General features: G+C 39.5%; 2 protein-coding genes across 3 annotated transcripts in view; both read left to right on the forward strand.

Moving 5' to 3' along the window:
- Positions 1-12,491, forward strand: part of LOC115011247 (rap1 GTPase-activating protein 1-like) — a 37,692-nt gene extending 25,201 nt beyond the window's left edge. Inside the window, 18 exon segments of the mRNA XM_029436319.1 lie at positions 366-444; positions 582-635; positions 968-1,051; positions 1,938-2,038; positions 2,202-2,331; positions 3,084-3,197; positions 3,199-3,240; positions 3,322-3,393; positions 3,490-3,576; positions 3,720-3,860; positions 4,966-5,097; positions 6,180-6,257; positions 7,201-7,310; positions 7,475-7,594; positions 7,785-7,920; positions 8,455-8,572; positions 9,448-9,527; positions 10,066-12,491. Coding sequence (XP_029292179.1) covers positions 366-444; positions 582-635; positions 968-1,051; positions 1,938-2,038; positions 2,202-2,331; positions 3,084-3,197; positions 3,199-3,240; positions 3,322-3,393; positions 3,490-3,576; positions 3,720-3,860; positions 4,966-5,097; positions 6,180-6,257; positions 7,201-7,310; positions 7,475-7,594; positions 7,785-7,920; positions 8,455-8,572; positions 9,448-9,527; positions 10,066-10,206 — 1,819 coding nt within the window. The 3' untranslated portion in view covers positions 10,207-12,491.
- A 2,631-nt stretch (positions 12,492-15,122) lies between these two features.
- aurkaip1 (aurora kinase A interacting protein 1) lies at positions 15,123-17,163 on the forward strand. 2 transcript variants are annotated; one of them, XM_029436158.1, is made up of 4 exons: positions 15,123-15,259; positions 15,781-15,879; positions 16,141-16,604; positions 16,875-17,163. In XM_029436158.1, exons 2-4 carry the CDS (start codon positions 15,828-15,830, stop codon positions 16,989-16,991), a joined length of 633 nt encoding a protein of 210 aa, XP_029292018.1. In that variant the 5' UTR covers positions 15,123-15,259; positions 15,781-15,827; the 3' UTR covers positions 16,992-17,163. The 2 variants fall into 2 exon arrangements, with proteins under 2 accessions (XP_029292018.1, XP_029292019.1); XM_029436159.1 differs by lacking the exon at positions 15,123-15,259 and adding an exon at positions 15,325-15,480.
- The last annotated feature ends 127 nt before the right edge of the window (positions 17,164-17,290 follow it).

The following is a 17,290-nucleotide window of genomic DNA, read 5'->3' on the forward strand; positions in this document are numbered from 1 at the left end:
GCTTAAAATGTCAGCACTTTCACCATCAACAGGAAACATATGCAGAATAATCCACTTTCTTTGTTTCTTAATGCCCAGTATTGACTGGGTAAACACATCCTCCCAGCATGGGTGTTATCATAGGAGTCATAAAGCCAGAGACAGTGTCAACAGCGCTGTCATATCCACAGCAGAGTAACAGATGGACTATTTAGGCCAGGGAGTGGGAGAGGATGCAGGGAGGGAGGGAGGGAGGGAGAGAAGGCAAAGAGAGGCGAGGGTGGAGAAGTTTGATGGTCCATACCGGATCCTCTCTTTCCCATCTGATAGGTTGCATCACATTTTATGGCTTTGAAACAATGCTGATTGTTTTATGCCTTCACCAGGAGCAAGCTGAAAACCTACCATGATGTGATTCCCATTTCCTGTCTGACAGAGTTTCCCAATGCGGTCCAAATGGCCAAGGTAAAAAGAGATGTTTTATTATATATATATATATATATATATATATATATATATATATATATATATATATATATATATAATATCGACCCGTATTCTAATATTTGTTCCTCTCTTTCTTTCTTTTTTTTAAATCCAAGCTCGTCTGTGAAGAGGTCAACGTGGACCGCTTTTTTCCAGTCCTTTATCCAAAAGTAAGATCTGGTTTGATTTGTATGGCTGCAGCTGCTCTATATGTTCTTTCCAGTCACACACATCTGATGATCTAAAGGATACGGCTGCAATCTTTCATGTCTGTCTCAAAACAATAGTCAGGCACAGGAAACACCGTCTGGGGAAACAAACGGAGAGAATTTCACAATAAAGGCGTGATCATTTTGGAAGATACTCAAACAGGAGGAAAGATTACAACAAGCACAACCCGTTTCAGTGTTCATGTGGGCACCTGACTACTGTTTTAAGATCAACTTTAATCAATCCTTTAATGTTTCTTCTTATATTTGTATTTTTTGTTTTGTTCTTACAGGCGTCAAGACTTATTGTCACCTTCGATGAACATGTGATAAGCAACAATTTCAAATTCGGGGTCATTTATCAAAAGTTTGGACAGGTGAGCTATAGAGTCTGGATGTAAACTGCATTTTGTTGGTCTCAGTAGATGTGCATCAATCCTTTATATTAACTGTATTCAATCCGTGAAGATTGAGAATGCACCATATGTTGTTATTTTTGATTGTGGCTTTCAGTCCAGCCCAGTAACTGTGCCATTAACACTCCCTCTCATCTTCTGAGGCAATCACAGCCCTCTTGTTTACTATGTGGGGGTGCAGAGGATCTATTGAATGCTTTGCTGAGCACACTTGTACATTTTTGAAAGGAGATCTTCCCTGGTGATTCCTTAAAGCCTGCAGCAGTTTAAATACATTGTTAAATACATCGGTAATGAGCCAAGGGCCATCTCACATAGGCGGTGAGGGCCCTCTGCTCATCCTCAGTGGAGAAAGGCATGATGGTTAAGTAGGCATATTGCATACAGGAAACAAAAAAAGACTCAATAAGCAAGAGAAGCTTCTTCTCAGGCTTGTTTGTGTTCACATCGCTGCTCCACTTGCTGTCAATAGATAATCAGCTGTCCGTCACAACTCATAATTACAGCACAAGCTTTCCTAAAGCCCATCTTTATACCTTCTGTTGTACATGCTGTTGTAATTGAGCTGAAATGCAAATGCGGGCCATTTGAATAAGAGTGAAAACGCACCTTACATAAAATACTCATTGCGCTGGCACTCTAGTATGCAAATCTTACCTCTTGTGGTCAGTTTTCGTTTAGCTTCTCAGACGTTGTCCTTACTGCTTGTTTATGTGTAATGCAGACATGTGTGGCGTTATAACTGGACGTTAACGTTATAGCATGCGGTGCAAATCATCCCCAGTGCCGCTGCTGGAATAATATTGTCCTCCAAACCCTGATGTTTATTTTGTTTTACTGGTTACAGACGTCAGAGGAAGATGTGTTTGGCAACAGCAAAGAGAGTCCGGCCTTTGTAGAATTCCTGGAGTTTCTAGGAGAAAAAATTGAGCTGCACAACTTTAAAGGGTAAGGATCTAACTCTGACTTGAAGTCCCTATTTATATTCTACCATTCATTTCACAACAAGATGCATTTACATTATATCAGACGAGTCCACAGGAATGATGGTCATGGTACTGCAGTGATGGTTGGAGAATATCTTGTTGGACATGGTTCTGTGTGCTTGCAGTTTCCGCGGAGGGTTAGACGTGACTCACGGGCAGACTGGCACTGAATCCATCTACTGCAACTACCGAAACAAAGAGGTCATGTTCCATGTGTCCACAAAGCTGCCTTACACAGATGGGGACACCCAGCAGGTACTGTAATACAATACCAGACAAGAACACCTTTCATGAGTCACCGCGAGCAGTCAGACAGGTTCCCTCTGGTTATTGTAGCGCCACATTTTGCATCTACCTCCCTGTTGTGCCAAACACCCACGGCATATATAGATAAAAAACCACTGGTAGTAATCCTGAATCACTTTAAATGCATGCTTTAGTGTCTGGATATGTGAGTACTTCCTCACAGTGATTTAAAGCACCGAGTCCTCCCACTTCTCCGACCTCACATATTAACTGGTTAATCGACCCGAACTCGAACGACATTTGCTATCAGGGTTTGTTCAAACACGGATCAGGTCTACACATTCAGTCTCCCCCCAGCAGTAGTGGGTGTTAGACATGTTCGATCAGTGCTTTTTCAGGCTGTCATCAGGAGAAACAGCACCCCCTGGTGGTGTTTCATAAACTCACATGCGTTCAGTTGTGAGACGAAAGAATGAAGTCTATATACTGCACATATCAGGGATACATGATAATGTCATTTAATCTTCTTTATTAAACACAAATACTGGAAGCTTACTATGTTGTTTTGATATTGTAATTTTACACAATTTATGTGCTGTGTTCAGTTAAACATGTCCTCATAATTATGGCTTTGTGAAACCTGCAGATAACCAATAACTTGTGCTTGTCATCAGCATTCTCTCATCCTACAATAACCGTCTCGCATTACTTCACCTCTTAATTAATTAGTTTAAAGTTTCTATGTGGCTGGTGTTTTGCAGTTGCAGAGAAAGAGGCACATAGGGAACGACATTGTGGCAATCTTATTCCAAGAGGAAAACACTCCCTTTGTACCGGACATGATCGCCTCCAACTTTCTCCACGCCTACGTTGTAGGTCCAAGTGGTCAACCCCTGCTCCGACAATGTTCTCTACAAGGTGACTTATTCCCCTCACGATGGCCTGACTTTGCTTCCTGGGATAAAAACTTGATCTTCATCTTGTTCTTAATTCCTAAAGGTGTCAGTAACAGCACGGGATGACGTACCTTTCTTTGGCCCGGCCCTCCCAAACCCTGCTGTCTTTAAGAAAGTAAGAGAAAGAACACACAGCTTGTGCACTTTGTGTATCTTTGTCATCATTTAGTTTCCAATATGATGTCTTTTGTCTTTGCTCGTCTCTTTCCAGAGCCCTGAATTCCATGAATTCCTTTTTACTAAGCTCATCAATGCAGAGTATGCCTGCTACAAAGCTGAGAAATTTGCCAAATTAGAGGTGAGTTGTTAAAAAGCATTTAAAACATCTCTAGCATTTAGAAAATATTCCTTGTTTAATTTCCATCTTTGTGTGCGTGCGTGTGTGTGTGTGTGTGTGTGTGTGTGTGTGTGTGTGTGTGTGTGTGTGTGTGTGTGTGTAAGGAACGAACAAGGTCGGCCTTGTTAGAGACCCTGTATGAGGAGATCCATGTGAACAGCCAGGCCATGATGGGTGTTGGGGGAGATGACGACAAACTGGAAAACGGGAGTGCAGGAGGAGGGGGCTTCTTTGAGTCCTTCAAGGTAACTGGAGCGGCAGCAGCAGAGGCGGGGGCTTCAGACTGACAGCTTCACTTTCTGCAACTCTCTGCTTTGCACTAAGATAGGAACACTGTGAGGTCAAGATTGCACTTATCTCCGTTTTTGACATTTTAGAAATGATATTTATTCACTTTTTCCCCAGGGTCAGATGAGAAGATTGATACCACTCTTATGCGTTTCTGCTTAATTTAGTTTTTGTTCACACAGCTGGCTAGCTTCCCCCCCTGTTTCCAGTCTTATGCTAAGCTATAGCTGGCTTTAACTCTGCTTATTGGACATATAGAGTGATTTTGATCTTCTCATCTAACTCTTGGCAAGAAAGCAAACGAAGTGCATTTGCCAAAATGTTGAAATATACTTTTTAAGTGTCATTATAAGGTTGTAAGATCTTTGTTCTTGCACAGGAACAGTATGAAACTGGCATTTAAAGTATTTACAGGAACCAGTTTTGGTACCAGCTGTCCGAAGTTTCTTCTGTAGATGTAAAAAAAAACAAAGTTCTCTGAATTTTTATTAATTTTAATGAAGCTCTGTCCTGCTGCAACACACCACTCTCGGCTTGCCAGCTTTTCTTCCTCATGCCTCCTCGCTGTTCTGCGCTGCTGTGCTTTCCGCATGCTCCAGTTTTCAGTCACTGGTTCTTTATTCATATGATTCTGTCATCGTTGTATGTCATGATATTTAAGCAAATGGATAGATTTCTTTCACCATCAGATGCCTTTGCCTCTTCACTCTCTTCCGTGCCTGCAAAGAGGTGCACTGGGCTTAAAACCTCTCCTGGCTGTGTTTAAACTCAGTGTGGTCAGACATCTGTGAGCCACTTGGTTCCTCCTTCCCCTCTCTTCTCTTAGCACCTATCTAACATAATGACTCATCTGAACCCTCCTTCGGGCATTAAAGCTTAGCAGTGTTCTCTGTCGCTTCCTTGTCTGTCGGGATTAGCATCAGGCCAGCGCTCTCTGCCTGTAGTGGTCAGTGTTCAGGGACTGCCCCGAGGCTCCTCTCGTAACGCCGTACGCCGATGCTGAGGGGTCACAGGGGTCATTGCCATCTGAATGTATCTCCTCCTCCTCGTCTTTCTCTGTAGCGGGTGATCCGCAGCAGGAGCCAGTCTATGGATGCCATGGGTCTTACTTTCAAGAAGCCGCACACATTCTCCACTAGCTTCAGCAGCAGCTTTAACCACGACCCCGCAGAGAGCCCCAAATTCCCAGGGATAGTAAGTACAGCCCCACTCCTGGTCTTGAGTGAGGCCTCCCCCCAGCAGTTCTACTAGAGCTAATGCCCCCTGCTCCCTCACTTGCCTGCTGCACTAACTTCTCACAGAGTAGGGCTCCAGTGGAGCATTTATGCCTGGGTCTTAAACCCGGTTCACACATTGCAACGGTTGCACATTGTCTGCCACCACAAGATGGAGTGCCTCATAGACTTGAATGCTTCTAGGACACAAGGTGACTTTCTCCCCGGGGTTAAAGCTGCTTCTAATACTTACTGTTGTGTTCTCATTATTTTAATCCCATACACCTACATTGTTCATAAGTTCTCACTTGAATTGGTTGAATCCTGTTTGTGTGTGTGTGTGTGTGTGTGTGTGTGTGTGTGTGTGTGTGTGTGTGTGTGTGTGTATGTGTGTGTGCATGCCAGCTAATGCTAATCTGTAAACGCTGCAACTATGCACATGGTTGCTTGTCTGATATGTATATTCTGTGTATTTTGGGGGGCTGAGTGTATAATACTTTTTTATGGGACTTCTCTGATTTGCATGGAACTTATTATTATGAATCTTTCTAGATCATAATTTACATTTTTTAATAATAAAAACCAACTAATTATTAACCAACATTCTATATTAATAAATATAACTCGAGCCTTCTTCTTTGCCCATCACTTGCTGTGAATATATGTATAACATTCTGTATGTCCTCTGCTGTTTTTATCTCCTCTTCGTCCTTTTCCCCTGCAGGCATATGGCTCACATAACTGACTCATCACTTCTCTCTTCCATCCAGCTGCCTGTGTTGCACCCATGGAGCCAAAATGTCCTTATTTTTTGTATTCTCCAGTTAATACATGCTTTGTGTTTTGTTTATGACTGACTGCATGTAATCTCATATATATTTGTATATATCTCATGTTTTCTCTCCCCTCCCCTTTTATCCTCCTCTCTTCATTTTGTCATCTGTCCTCATCACACCTCTCTCTCTCTCTCTCTCTCTCTCTCTCTCTCTCTCTCTCTCTCTCTCTCTCTCTCTCTCTCTCTCTATCTATCTTTTCCTTCTCCCCCCCCCTTGTGTGGCTCAGTCATTGCTTGTCCCAGGCAAAAGTCCCAGTAAATATGGACGTCGAGGCAGTGCCATAGGGATAGGAACAGTAGAAGAGGTTCATGTCTAATTCTAACTACTTGTTTCTCCTCTTTGCTCCTTTGTGTTTGTCTGCATGGCTCCACTGCATCAACACACTTCTCTCGATGCATTTCAACACTCTGTATTAAACATATTATGCATTGTGTGTTACAGACAGGATGCATTATCTCAATTTGTGATCAAACAGAATATATATAGATATTCTCCTTCACATTCTCTCATTAATGAATTCAAGATTTGGGATTTTACATATACTACCGTTCAGAAATCCTTCAAAGTACTAAGAGATAAGCAGCTCTGTCATATGACTGTAGCACATAGTCAGTAAAGGTCACATTTAAAAGGTCTGCCATTGGCTCCCTACTGACTTATATTGTAGATTCATTTATTCTCACTGTCCTATCTGCTTTACTGTAATATATGCTCACCTTCTTTGACTATTCTGAATATTAATTCCACAATGCTTGATCCTATATTTGTTCAAAATTGATGAATATTAATGATTTAATGAGCCCCTTAAAGAGAAATCCTCCTCCTGCTCTTTGAAGCCACATTGAGTTAAAAAGCTTTTCAAGTTCTTATTTTAAGAGCTTTAAAAGGGAGATTGAAGGAACAAAGCAGTCGCTGAGAAAGCATATTTAGTGGTAGGCCCTGGAGCCTTTAAATCCATCTTTCATCTTCAGCCTTAGTGTGCCGTGTGCCGGTTGAAAGACGGGCACCAGGGCTTGACATTAAGCCACCAAGTGCATATTTTAAGTTATTTTTCTTCATCATAGGGAGTAATGTTACTGTTCAGCCTTTTCCAAATTAATACAATAAGAGTGACATTTTAAACAAATATTACCTTCCCCTTAGTAATAGATAAATACATTGATCAGCTCTTGAGATAAATGTAATATTACTTACAGATACTTAAGGATTTAAGTTTTTTAAATCCGTTTCTCCTCTCTCCCTGGCAGTCTTTGATAATACCGGGGAAAAGCCCGACCAGGAAAAAGTCCGGCCCCTTCAGCTCCAGGCGAAGCAGTGCCATCGGTATTGAAAACATTCAAGAGGTCCACGAGAAGATGTAAGACTGCTGTATTACTTTTACATCATTTTGTATTTTCTACCTCTTACTGAATGTATCGTGAAGCCTTGTGCTCATTTAGGTTCATCATCTACTACTTGTTATTAGTGCATGCACATTGATTGATGTTCCTGATACTTTGTACCACATGTCTCACATAACAGTAGAGAGAGCTCCCCAAATATCCAGAAGACCCCCGACAGCGGTCACGTCTCTCAAGACCCAAAATCTGACAACTCGTCCAATCAAAGCTCTCCTGAGGTGCTCACAACCACCAAGAACAGGTGTGTGTATAATTGGTTACAGCCGTATCCACATGGATATATTGATCAGACGATTCACACCTTGTGCCATACTTGTGTTTGTGTAACCGCCGGGCAATGCTAAGCTGTGGCAGCACGTTGAATGACTGTGTCCTATACATAAGATAAAATCAGGTTTGGCTGTGCTGGAGCGTGATAACCCAGGGTGTAGTTCTTATCTCGGTGGCAGGGCCCCATCCATCCCCGAGGGTCATGACCTCTCCCGCTCCTCCTCCAACGCTAGCAGCTTCGCCAGTGTGGTGGAGGAGAATGAGACAGAGGCCACAGAGGACTATGACACAGGCATGGTGAGTGTTACATGCAGCCTGTAAGAAAACAATGCAAGTGCATATAAGTTATTGGTTTGTCTTTGAATGTTCAGTTGGTAACCTTTTTATCATATGTCTGTCACCGTATCCTGACAGTATTGTGTGAGATAGATAATCTGTGAGAAGATCATGTTCCTGTGCCTGCTGAAGTGCTGATAAAGGCATTTGTAAGATTCCACCACGCCCTAAAGAAAACAACCAATCAGAGCCGAGGAGTCTCTAACACAGTGTCATCACTGCAAGTGAACTCCGATCGAACTGTCGAAGCTATTTCTCCCCCCAAAATGTTTTCAGAAACATATTTTCGTGTACTGTTTAGCTCTAAATTAATTAGGTTTTTAAAAAAGTTTGTGTCGAGTCAAAACCAAGCACCGACCACCTCGCGAAGGTTTTCCATCATTATCATCATAATTATCTGTCTCATGCACTGCTGCCAAGTTATAGTAATAAAAAGTTATAAACTGAACCTTTTGAGTCTAATGTACGGGTATGTTTCGCTGCGTCTCTCTCCAGGAGAGTCTGTCGTCTGCCGGGACGCCACACAAGCGAGACTCTTTCATCTACACCACCTGGCTGGAGGACAGCGTCAGCAGCACCAGCACCAGCACCACCAGTCGCGGCAGCTCCCCAGGTGAGACCGGTGGGATGTTTTTAGAAGCAGCTTAAAATATACTGTATAAAAGTCTCAAGAGGTTTGTAAAAATAAACAATGGCTATTTTTAAGTAAGTACTTATTAGCTCATTTGTATAAATGCTTCATAATAAGAGGAGAAAACACATAATTAACTGACCCAATGGGGATTAATGCATGATTGAATACAGGATGCATTTTGATTTCCTGTTGTCGCCATGATGAATGCATGTGATTAGTTAACGCCTAATGGATCATAAATAAATGAATGTTATCACACATGGTCCTTGAGGGGTCATCATGGAATAAACAGGATATAAGTCAATCTCTCAGAGAAGGCAGTAGGACAGCAGATGTACAAAGATGGAAGAAAATAAATGCAATTTTAACAATATCCATCTTCTACCAACATGATTAAATGTGATTGTATTGAGGAAATGAACAGGCTATGGCATATATGACTGGCTTTTATTAATTAATTTGAGAATGCACACAGCAAATTAAACATGTCATACAACTCGACTGCAGTACGTCACGCTGTGTTCGCCTATCTTACCTTCATCAGGCTGGTTTCTGCTGTCCTTAAATCAGTCATGTGACACATAGATTACCATAGATACCAAGAATACTAAGCAGCATCACCCTAACATTTAGTAAATATTGTATTTAATCTTAATGGATGCAAAGTGTTTTACAAGACAACTAGGAATTAATATCATATTACAAACATATTTTCAAATTGTTCTTTAGCAAATACAGTCTTTGGTACAAAGTGTACTCAAATATCTTCCATCTCTTAATAGTTATGGTTAATCAAAGTGAATCTGTGATGGGCATGTATGACTGATTTAATACACTGTTGACATATCCTTCAGGGCCTGGTAAACCTGATCGAGGGAAGGCGACAGATGTCCGAATCAAACTGGAACGACCACACGATCATCAGTCCTCATCGGTGAGTGATCCCCACCCTGGACTGTTATCTGTTACTGTTATCTGTTACTGTTATCTGTTACTGTTATCTGTTACTCTACATGTTTTTTAGTTGTTTTTTTATGTGCAGTTGGTGATGTTTCGTGCTTGTTCTTTGTTTTGTTTTGTATTTTTCTGTTTGTGCATCTTTACATGCAGAACTGTTAGCTTCATCCATCTGGTTGTATCCTGGATCTCCATCTTCAGGTTAGACTTTCCTCAGTACCCTCTCACAGTCTCACAGTCTTAATCAAATACATGTAGTAAAACTAAGGGTAGATGGACCAGAAATTGTATGTAGGCCTACATCGATAGCAAACCAAATGAATCTTATGTACTGTGTGCAGTATATTCAGGTGTTTTCTGTGTAACTGTTTCAATCATAATGCTTGTCAAGATCACTGAGGAATAAAAACAAATATATATATATACAGTATGTGTGTGTGTGTGTGTAATATGACTCATGGTATGAATGAAGTGCATTCTTAAGTTTTGACCAGACATCTATTTTATTCCCAAAGCATTCCCATAAGTCACAATCCCTCTGGGAGGTGAGACCAACGCAGGCATTCGCCATGACCAATGATGAGAAGGACGAAGATGAGGGAGATGAGAATGAGGAGAAAAGGCAGGTGGAGCCTGTCCAGTCTGCTGCTCAGTGAGGGCCGGAGTGCAGCATATCCAGAAACCTGCAGGACCCTGGGAAGCATGACGCACAAAGAGGGACCAGCTTTAGCACAGTGTTGTTTCCTTCTACTCTTTTCGTTGCCTGTTCACACATCTGTTGCCTAGTTGTATGTTTGTTTTTTACCACGCCTTTTGTTTTACAAAAGCGCACATTTTTATCTACAAATTGAATAGTTTAATTTGTAAATAATACAACTTTGGTTTAGTTTTGTCTTGTTGAAGCCCAGGTGTGCTGGCTATACAGGGTAAAGACAGTGCCATCGGGCTCTTTGTAGAGACTCTCTGGAAGGACTTTTGCTGCAACATAGAGAAGATAATTGCCTGGATGGTTTTACCAAATCAACAAAGGTTTCAGCTCAATAAAGATCTCTAATGCATACATAATACCAAATATTCAGCATCAAAGATGGGTATTTTCTAACAAAACACCTAATGTGATATATAATTGTTCTGCCGGCTGCTGTTAAATGTGATTATTTTCTGGGTAAAATCCAAATAGAAGGACTGTGTAGCTACAGCAAAACAATTGCTCTTTTACGACACAAATCTCCACAGGATTAGATTCCAAAGTTAATACCACAGGTTACAGTGAAGAGAGTAACGTATTGTAGATAACAGGACATGGCCTTAAGGGACAGTTCACCCAAAAAAAACAAAAGTACACATTTTATGTATATTTTATTGTGCTATTTATCAATCTAGATTGTTTTGGTGTGAGTTGCCCAGTGTTGGAGATATTGGTTGTAGAGATGTCTGCCTTCCCTCCAATTTAATGGAACTAGAGGTTGTGCAATGTCTCTTTGCAGAAATCCGGTCCTGGTTGCAAAAGATAAACCACAGACCTCGTTGTGAGCAGTGTCATGTAGGAACTATCTTCTTTCTACCATATGTATCACTGTGCAGAAAGGAGCGTGCATGCACTCAACGACGAGAGGCTCGTGACAGCGCAAGATTTAAACATTAATGGCGTCCTCCTCGGCTCGAGCTGTACCGTTAGCTTGCTCACGTGAACTCTGGAGCCTCTCGTCCACGTGTAGATGCATCTCCGCTGTGAGAGAAAGAAAATAGTCCCTACATGAAACTGCTCACAACGTCTGTGGATTCTCTCGAGTAACCAGGTCATGGTTTGTGGAAAGAAACATCGCTGTTGAGTTTTGTTTTGGCTCTTTGAGCACCTCAAGCGAAGTACAATTTAGTTCTATTATATTCGAGCGAAAGCAGACACATTTACAGCTGTTATCTCCCACACTGGGCAACTCACACCAAAACAATGTAGATTGGTAGCACTACATGTCAGAGGAAAAATATGTATTTTTGATTTTGGGGTAAATTCTCCCTTAAAATGCAATTTCTTTGTCCTTCAGATTTATTTTTACCTCATGTGTACTGCAGCCAATAATGGGTTTGCAGTAATCAATTAAATGTAAAACTAATATATTCAGAATACTATTTTAAGCACACTAGTTTCTTTAAAAATAAATGGTGTTGCAATGCAGTTATACTTCAGCGCTGTATGTAAAGTCTGTAAATGTATGGATATATCCATCGATGACTGATGTAACTGCTTTGTCCGTCTTGTTTGTTGGTGAGGACACCAGTCTCTACATTATGTATTTTCTCTCTAATATATGTCTTTATTTATTTATTTGGTTCCTGTAGAAGTTGCATTTATAGCGTACATCTGTTATACTGTACCTCTATGTGACTACATACTGTATGTGTTGCTTCGGAGCGTATTATAATGTTGTCATCTGTAAAGCTCCGTCTATGTCAAGGGTCAGATCTCTTTCACTGCAGTACATTTGCAATGCAATTATAATAAAATTGTGAATATTTATTTGCTTTTAAAGTGAGAAAATAACTCTAAATACAACTACTGATTTTGTAAATAGATAATTAGTTGGAGTACATAATTTATAATGTATAGTCCATTGATTTAAAAAAAAGGATTGACCGACATCCTTGAAATTACTGCCAAGTTAACCAGTTATTGTTTTATTTCTCGTACTCTTACTTTTAAATATTATTTTAAGAAGAGAGTTTTGTAGAAGAGAAATATTTTAAAAGCTATTCAGACTGTTCTGTAAAAGGGAACTCTCACAGTACATCCTGCTGATCATTTCACTTGCCTTATCATCACAAACTGATGGTGTGAGTATAGACTGTGAAGCAAATAGTTAATAGCCAGCAGGATTTACAATGAAATGAATGTTTTGTTGTTGTTGTTTTTATTGTAAATAAATGCCCTGAGAACTTTAAAGTCTATTGTACGCACAGTCTTTTACCTCACGTCACCTACAAACTGTAGATGCTCCACTTCCCCCCATCTTAAGGAAAGCTTAGAGAGAAAGCCCCATGAATAAATGATTAGACGTGGCTGCCCACAAGTATGTAAAACTAGAGCAATCTAAAAGTGGAGGCTTCCCTTCTTATACAACTGTGCCACATGGAAGAAAGGAATGCATTGAGTCAAAGGGAAATAAAACTCAATTATGACTGAAATGGGCTTTCCAAACGTATCTGCTCACAAAGCAAAAAGGGGATGGTTGTAATATGTTTATAGTTCTTTATAAATAGGTTGGTAAAACACTACAAACAACAAAGTAAATACTCTCTTTTCTAATCTGTCCTGAATATGTGCAAAAACAATCATTCTTTAAGTAAAGTAAGAAAGATCAGTCTAAAAATAATAATAATAATAATAATAATATATATATATATATATATATACATATATATTTATACATATATATTTTAAAAAAGAAGCACATGTAATTATTATAAAACGCAAATTATAATGTATATATATATATGTATATATATATATGTATGTATATATATATATGTATATGTATATATATATGTATGTATACATATATATATATATATGTATATGTATACATATATATATATATATATATATATATATATATATATATATATATATATATGTACATATATATACATATATATAAATGATCATTTGTGTTTTATAATAATTACATGTGCTTCTTTTTTTAAAAATATATATGTATATATATATATATATATATATATATATATATATATATATATATATATATATATATATATATGTATATATGTATTAGTAATATAGATGAAACCACAATTTGGGAATTTTAGTAGAATAGAATATGAAATTATTTTGCTATTTACAGCTGCAGTTAGACTATTTAAGCAAAGCAGCATTAATGTAAAAGTATTTTCTGTCTCGTGTATTTCCTCTGGGCTGCAGCTTTAAATGTTTATTTTCAAATGTTTGCTGAGATAAATACTGGTGATGTGTTTTTTCTACAGATGTTTAAGTAGCAGGTATGTGATGCGTTGTAAACATGGAAGCCATTTGTACATTAAGACAACAGACAGCGCCATCCAGCTCAGTAGTAGTTACACAACTGCTTGTTGCCCAGTCAACACAGTCAGCTTAAAAAAGATGATCTAATACTAAAATTGACTGAAGCTAATAAATAGTAGGTTTACAGTAAGTCACAAAAATAGGGCAACTCCAATGCAAATTATCCTAGACATGTTTACCTGTATTTGTATTTATTGTTGAATTGGCTATAATGTGTTCTCTCTCAATTATTTATCCTACAGGTGTAATTCATCCCTGCACATCCCAGGCAAAATAAAGAGTCTGAACTTACCCTGAATTAAATTTATGGTCTTTGTCCTGGAAATATTGAATGGTTCCTTTGCACCTACCAACAGATTGTTAGTGCCCTCCAGTGGAGTCATTCAAGACTTAAACTCATGTATGTTGGTACGCACAGGTCCCACACAATATTATAAATGATCACAAATATTCTATATTTAGGTTTTATGAATTGTATTTCATAAATGTAGAAGAATAATACGATACTTGGAAATCACATTTTACCCCTGGCTTCCTTTCTCTGGCTGTCTGTTGCTTTTATAATTATAAACTCTCAGGGCTTTTTTAAAAGTCTGTTGATATACCTTATGGTTCCAAGGTCCAGATACATACTCAGAGGTGAGAGAGCCTTTGCAGTCAGGGTCCCTAGACTTTTGAATGACCTAGCTGAGGAGATCAGCGCTGCAAACTCCACTTAGTCTTTTAAAACACTTTTTAAACACACTTCTTTCCCCCTATTGCATTTATGTTTTTGAGAAGTTTTAAGTACTCTCTGTGTTTTATCATATGTGTAGTTTTAGTTTGTGTTATGTATTTATTTATTGTAAAGAACTTTGTAATTGTGTTTTGAAAGTTTCTATATAAATAAAGTTTATTATTATCCATCCATCCATCCATCGTCTACCGCTTATCCGGGATCGGGTCGCGGGGGCAGCAGCTCCAGTAAGGAACCCCAATCTTCCCTTCTCCGGGCCACATCTTCCAGCTCCGACTGGGGGATCCTGAGGCGTTCCCAGGCCAGTGAGGAGATATAATCTCTCCACCGAGTCCTGGGTCTTCCCTGGGGTCTCCTCCCAGCTGGATGTGCCTGGAACACCTCCCTAGGGAGGCGCCCAGGTGGCATCCTTACTAGATGCCCGAACCACCTCAACTGGCTCCTTTCAACGTAAAGGAGCAGCGGCTCTACTCCGAGTCTCTCACGGATGGCTGAGCTTCTCACCCTATCTCTAAGGGGTGCCACCCGTCTGAGAAAACCCATTTCGGCCGCTTGTACCCGTGATCTCGTTCTTTCGGTCATGACCCAGCCTTCATTGGTAGAAAAGAACATCATTTTGTATAATCCTTTTCTATTATTATTATTATTATTATTATTATTATTATTATTATTATTATTATTATTATTATTATTATTATTATTATTATTATTATTATTATTATTATTATTATTATTATTATTATAGTAGCCTTAAGTAGAAGTAACATTCAAACAACACTGTGAAAATCAGCTCTGCTCCGGCGGAACCTTTTTCCGCTCTGAGAAACAGGAAAGGCCATACATTTGTGTTGCTCAAGCCGGAAGTAGGCTACTAGAGTCACATTGAAGACGAAAACCTCGGTCATAGTAGTATAAGGTAACGTAACACTGTTCGTAAAATAACGTACATAATGTGATTCATATAGTCAGATAGTTTGGTGGCCGCAACATTTTTAGCTGTCATCTTTTTAGTGATAATATCGCGAATTTCACGTCAAAAGCGGAGCTGCATTACTAGCTATTAGCAATAGCATTAGCAATAGTCCGAAGTGGGGCACCCGGCAACAAGAAAATAAGTTTAATCTTTGTCAGGTTACGGTAATATTTCTTAGTAATATTTGCTGAGTAACTTCAGTACATTTCATATTTTTGTGTAACGTTAGGTAAGGAGGACGGTTACTGTCGGTCGCTAATCTAGCTAGCTTCTACATGTGTATGTGTTGTACATGTACATTATGTTAGGTGAGTTACCTGCAACTGACATTTTCATTATTGTATTTAACAGTAAAAGGTTCCCATGACCGTTTCCCAGAGTTCAGATTTGTTTTTGCATTTTTTCTTTCATAAATGATGCATAAGAATAGCCATCAAAACTGAGTACTTTGCTCTTGCCCACAGGACCAGTGAACTCATTCCTGATGAAGTTACTTGGATGAGCATTAACCATGTTTACTTCAAAGGTTATCCCTCGTCTCAATCTATTACGTAGAGGAGCGCGTAAGTATGATCAAATGTCTATCTATCCATTTAATTCATGTGAACCCATTTGTTCTCTGGGTTTGCCTGAGTACAAATCTGAAGACAATTTCAAAATCCTTAAACTTGTTTGGCTGTAAAGTGAGTTTTTCTGATCATACTGTGTTAAGTCTTTGCGCCTGTGGGACTAATTTTGTTTTGCTATATATTTTATTCTATTTTAGGTAAAAACTGTTTTAAGTAAAGTTCCTCAAGATGACATACATTTTTCCTTAACGACAGGTGCACTTCAAGCTCCTGGAGACATTTTGAATCTGCGTATACAAACTATTCTTCCTGCTTACTGCTCTTCGCTACAACACAAACTGAGAAACTACTCAACAGCAGCAGGCAACGCATCTTCTCCTCGATGGGTACAACTTGAGCCAGAACTGGACGAGGCTCTTGTGCCGCGTAAAATGTCATTAAGTCCTCTAGAGAGCTGGCTCTCCCTACGCTACTCCCTTCCTCCCCTGCTGGAGTCTGCTCAGCTGCAGGAGGACGTAGGTCTGCTGGAAGAGAAGGTGCTGCCACCCATCTCTGTCCCAGCTTTGGAGGATGGGGAGGGCTCAGCAACACCCCTTAGTTGTAAAAATGATGTCGAGGTCCGACGGCGGATGGTCAACCGACATAAATACAAGAAGCTGCTGAAACGGAATAAATTCTTGAGGAAGAGAGTGAGTGACGGCAGGGCGAAAAAGAAGCAGGTGAGAGTTTGCTCTTTTTGGAAATAAAAAAAAAGGATCCTGTGATACTGACTAGCCAGATAATTTCTTAATGTTTTAAATGTCATTATCAGTATGATGTGTGATAACGGGAGTATTTAACTTTAATTGTGTTACTCAACGTATTGTATCATGATATATGTATTCTAAAGTCTTGACCACACAGATGTTTATTTAATGTATTTTATATACAATAGAATGTTAAACTACTGCTTTGTGTGTGTGTGTGTGGTTGTGTGTTGTCATGTGCAGAAATTCTTTGAGAAGGATCTGGAGCGTATTTGGAAACGAGCTGGACTGAAGGAGCCTCCAGAGGGATCACACGTACCTAAGATCTTCGTTAAACAATATGGAAACAAAAGGGACTGAGAAACACTGACGGATCATCGAGTGTGTGTCGCATCCCTCACACCGGACGGCTCAGCTCACCACACTTCACACACTGCAGTTAAAACTCCTGTTGTTTCAGTGATGAGGATTGTTTTTTTTAAACAAAGTGTACATAATCTAATAAAACTCTTTCTTTGTCAAGCCCAAAGCATGGTGTGTGTGTGCTGTCTTATTTTAAGGCTGATAGTAGAATTATAGGACGTGTTACATTTTCTTGTTTTACTGTGGATGGCAGCATTGTTCAAAATACAAAAACATTCAACCTGGAATTACCACTT

Source organism: Cottoperca gobio, chromosome 7, assembly GCF_900634415.1.
Source record: "Cottoperca gobio chromosome 7, fCotGob3.1, whole genome shotgun sequence".
NCBI classification, from domain to species: domain Eukaryota; kingdom Metazoa; phylum Chordata; class Actinopteri; order Perciformes; family Bovichtidae; genus Cottoperca; species Cottoperca gobio.

What these genes read in the sequence shown, in the direction of transcription:
- aurkaip1 (XM_029436158.1), top strand. Translation starts at nt 15,828, where the DNA reads ATGTTTACTTCAAAGGTTATCCCTCGTCTCAATCTATTACGTAGAGGA. An exon ending in TCTATTACGTAGAGGAGCGC is followed by an intron (nt 15,880 to 16,140) that starts GTAAGTATGATC and finishes CCTTAACGACAG; the next exon opens with GTGCACTTCAAGCTCCTGGA. An exon ending in GCAGGGCGAAAAAGAAGCAG is followed by an intron (nt 16,605 to 16,874) that starts GTGAGAGTTTGC and finishes TGTCATGTGCAG; the next exon opens with AAATTCTTTGAGAAGGATCT.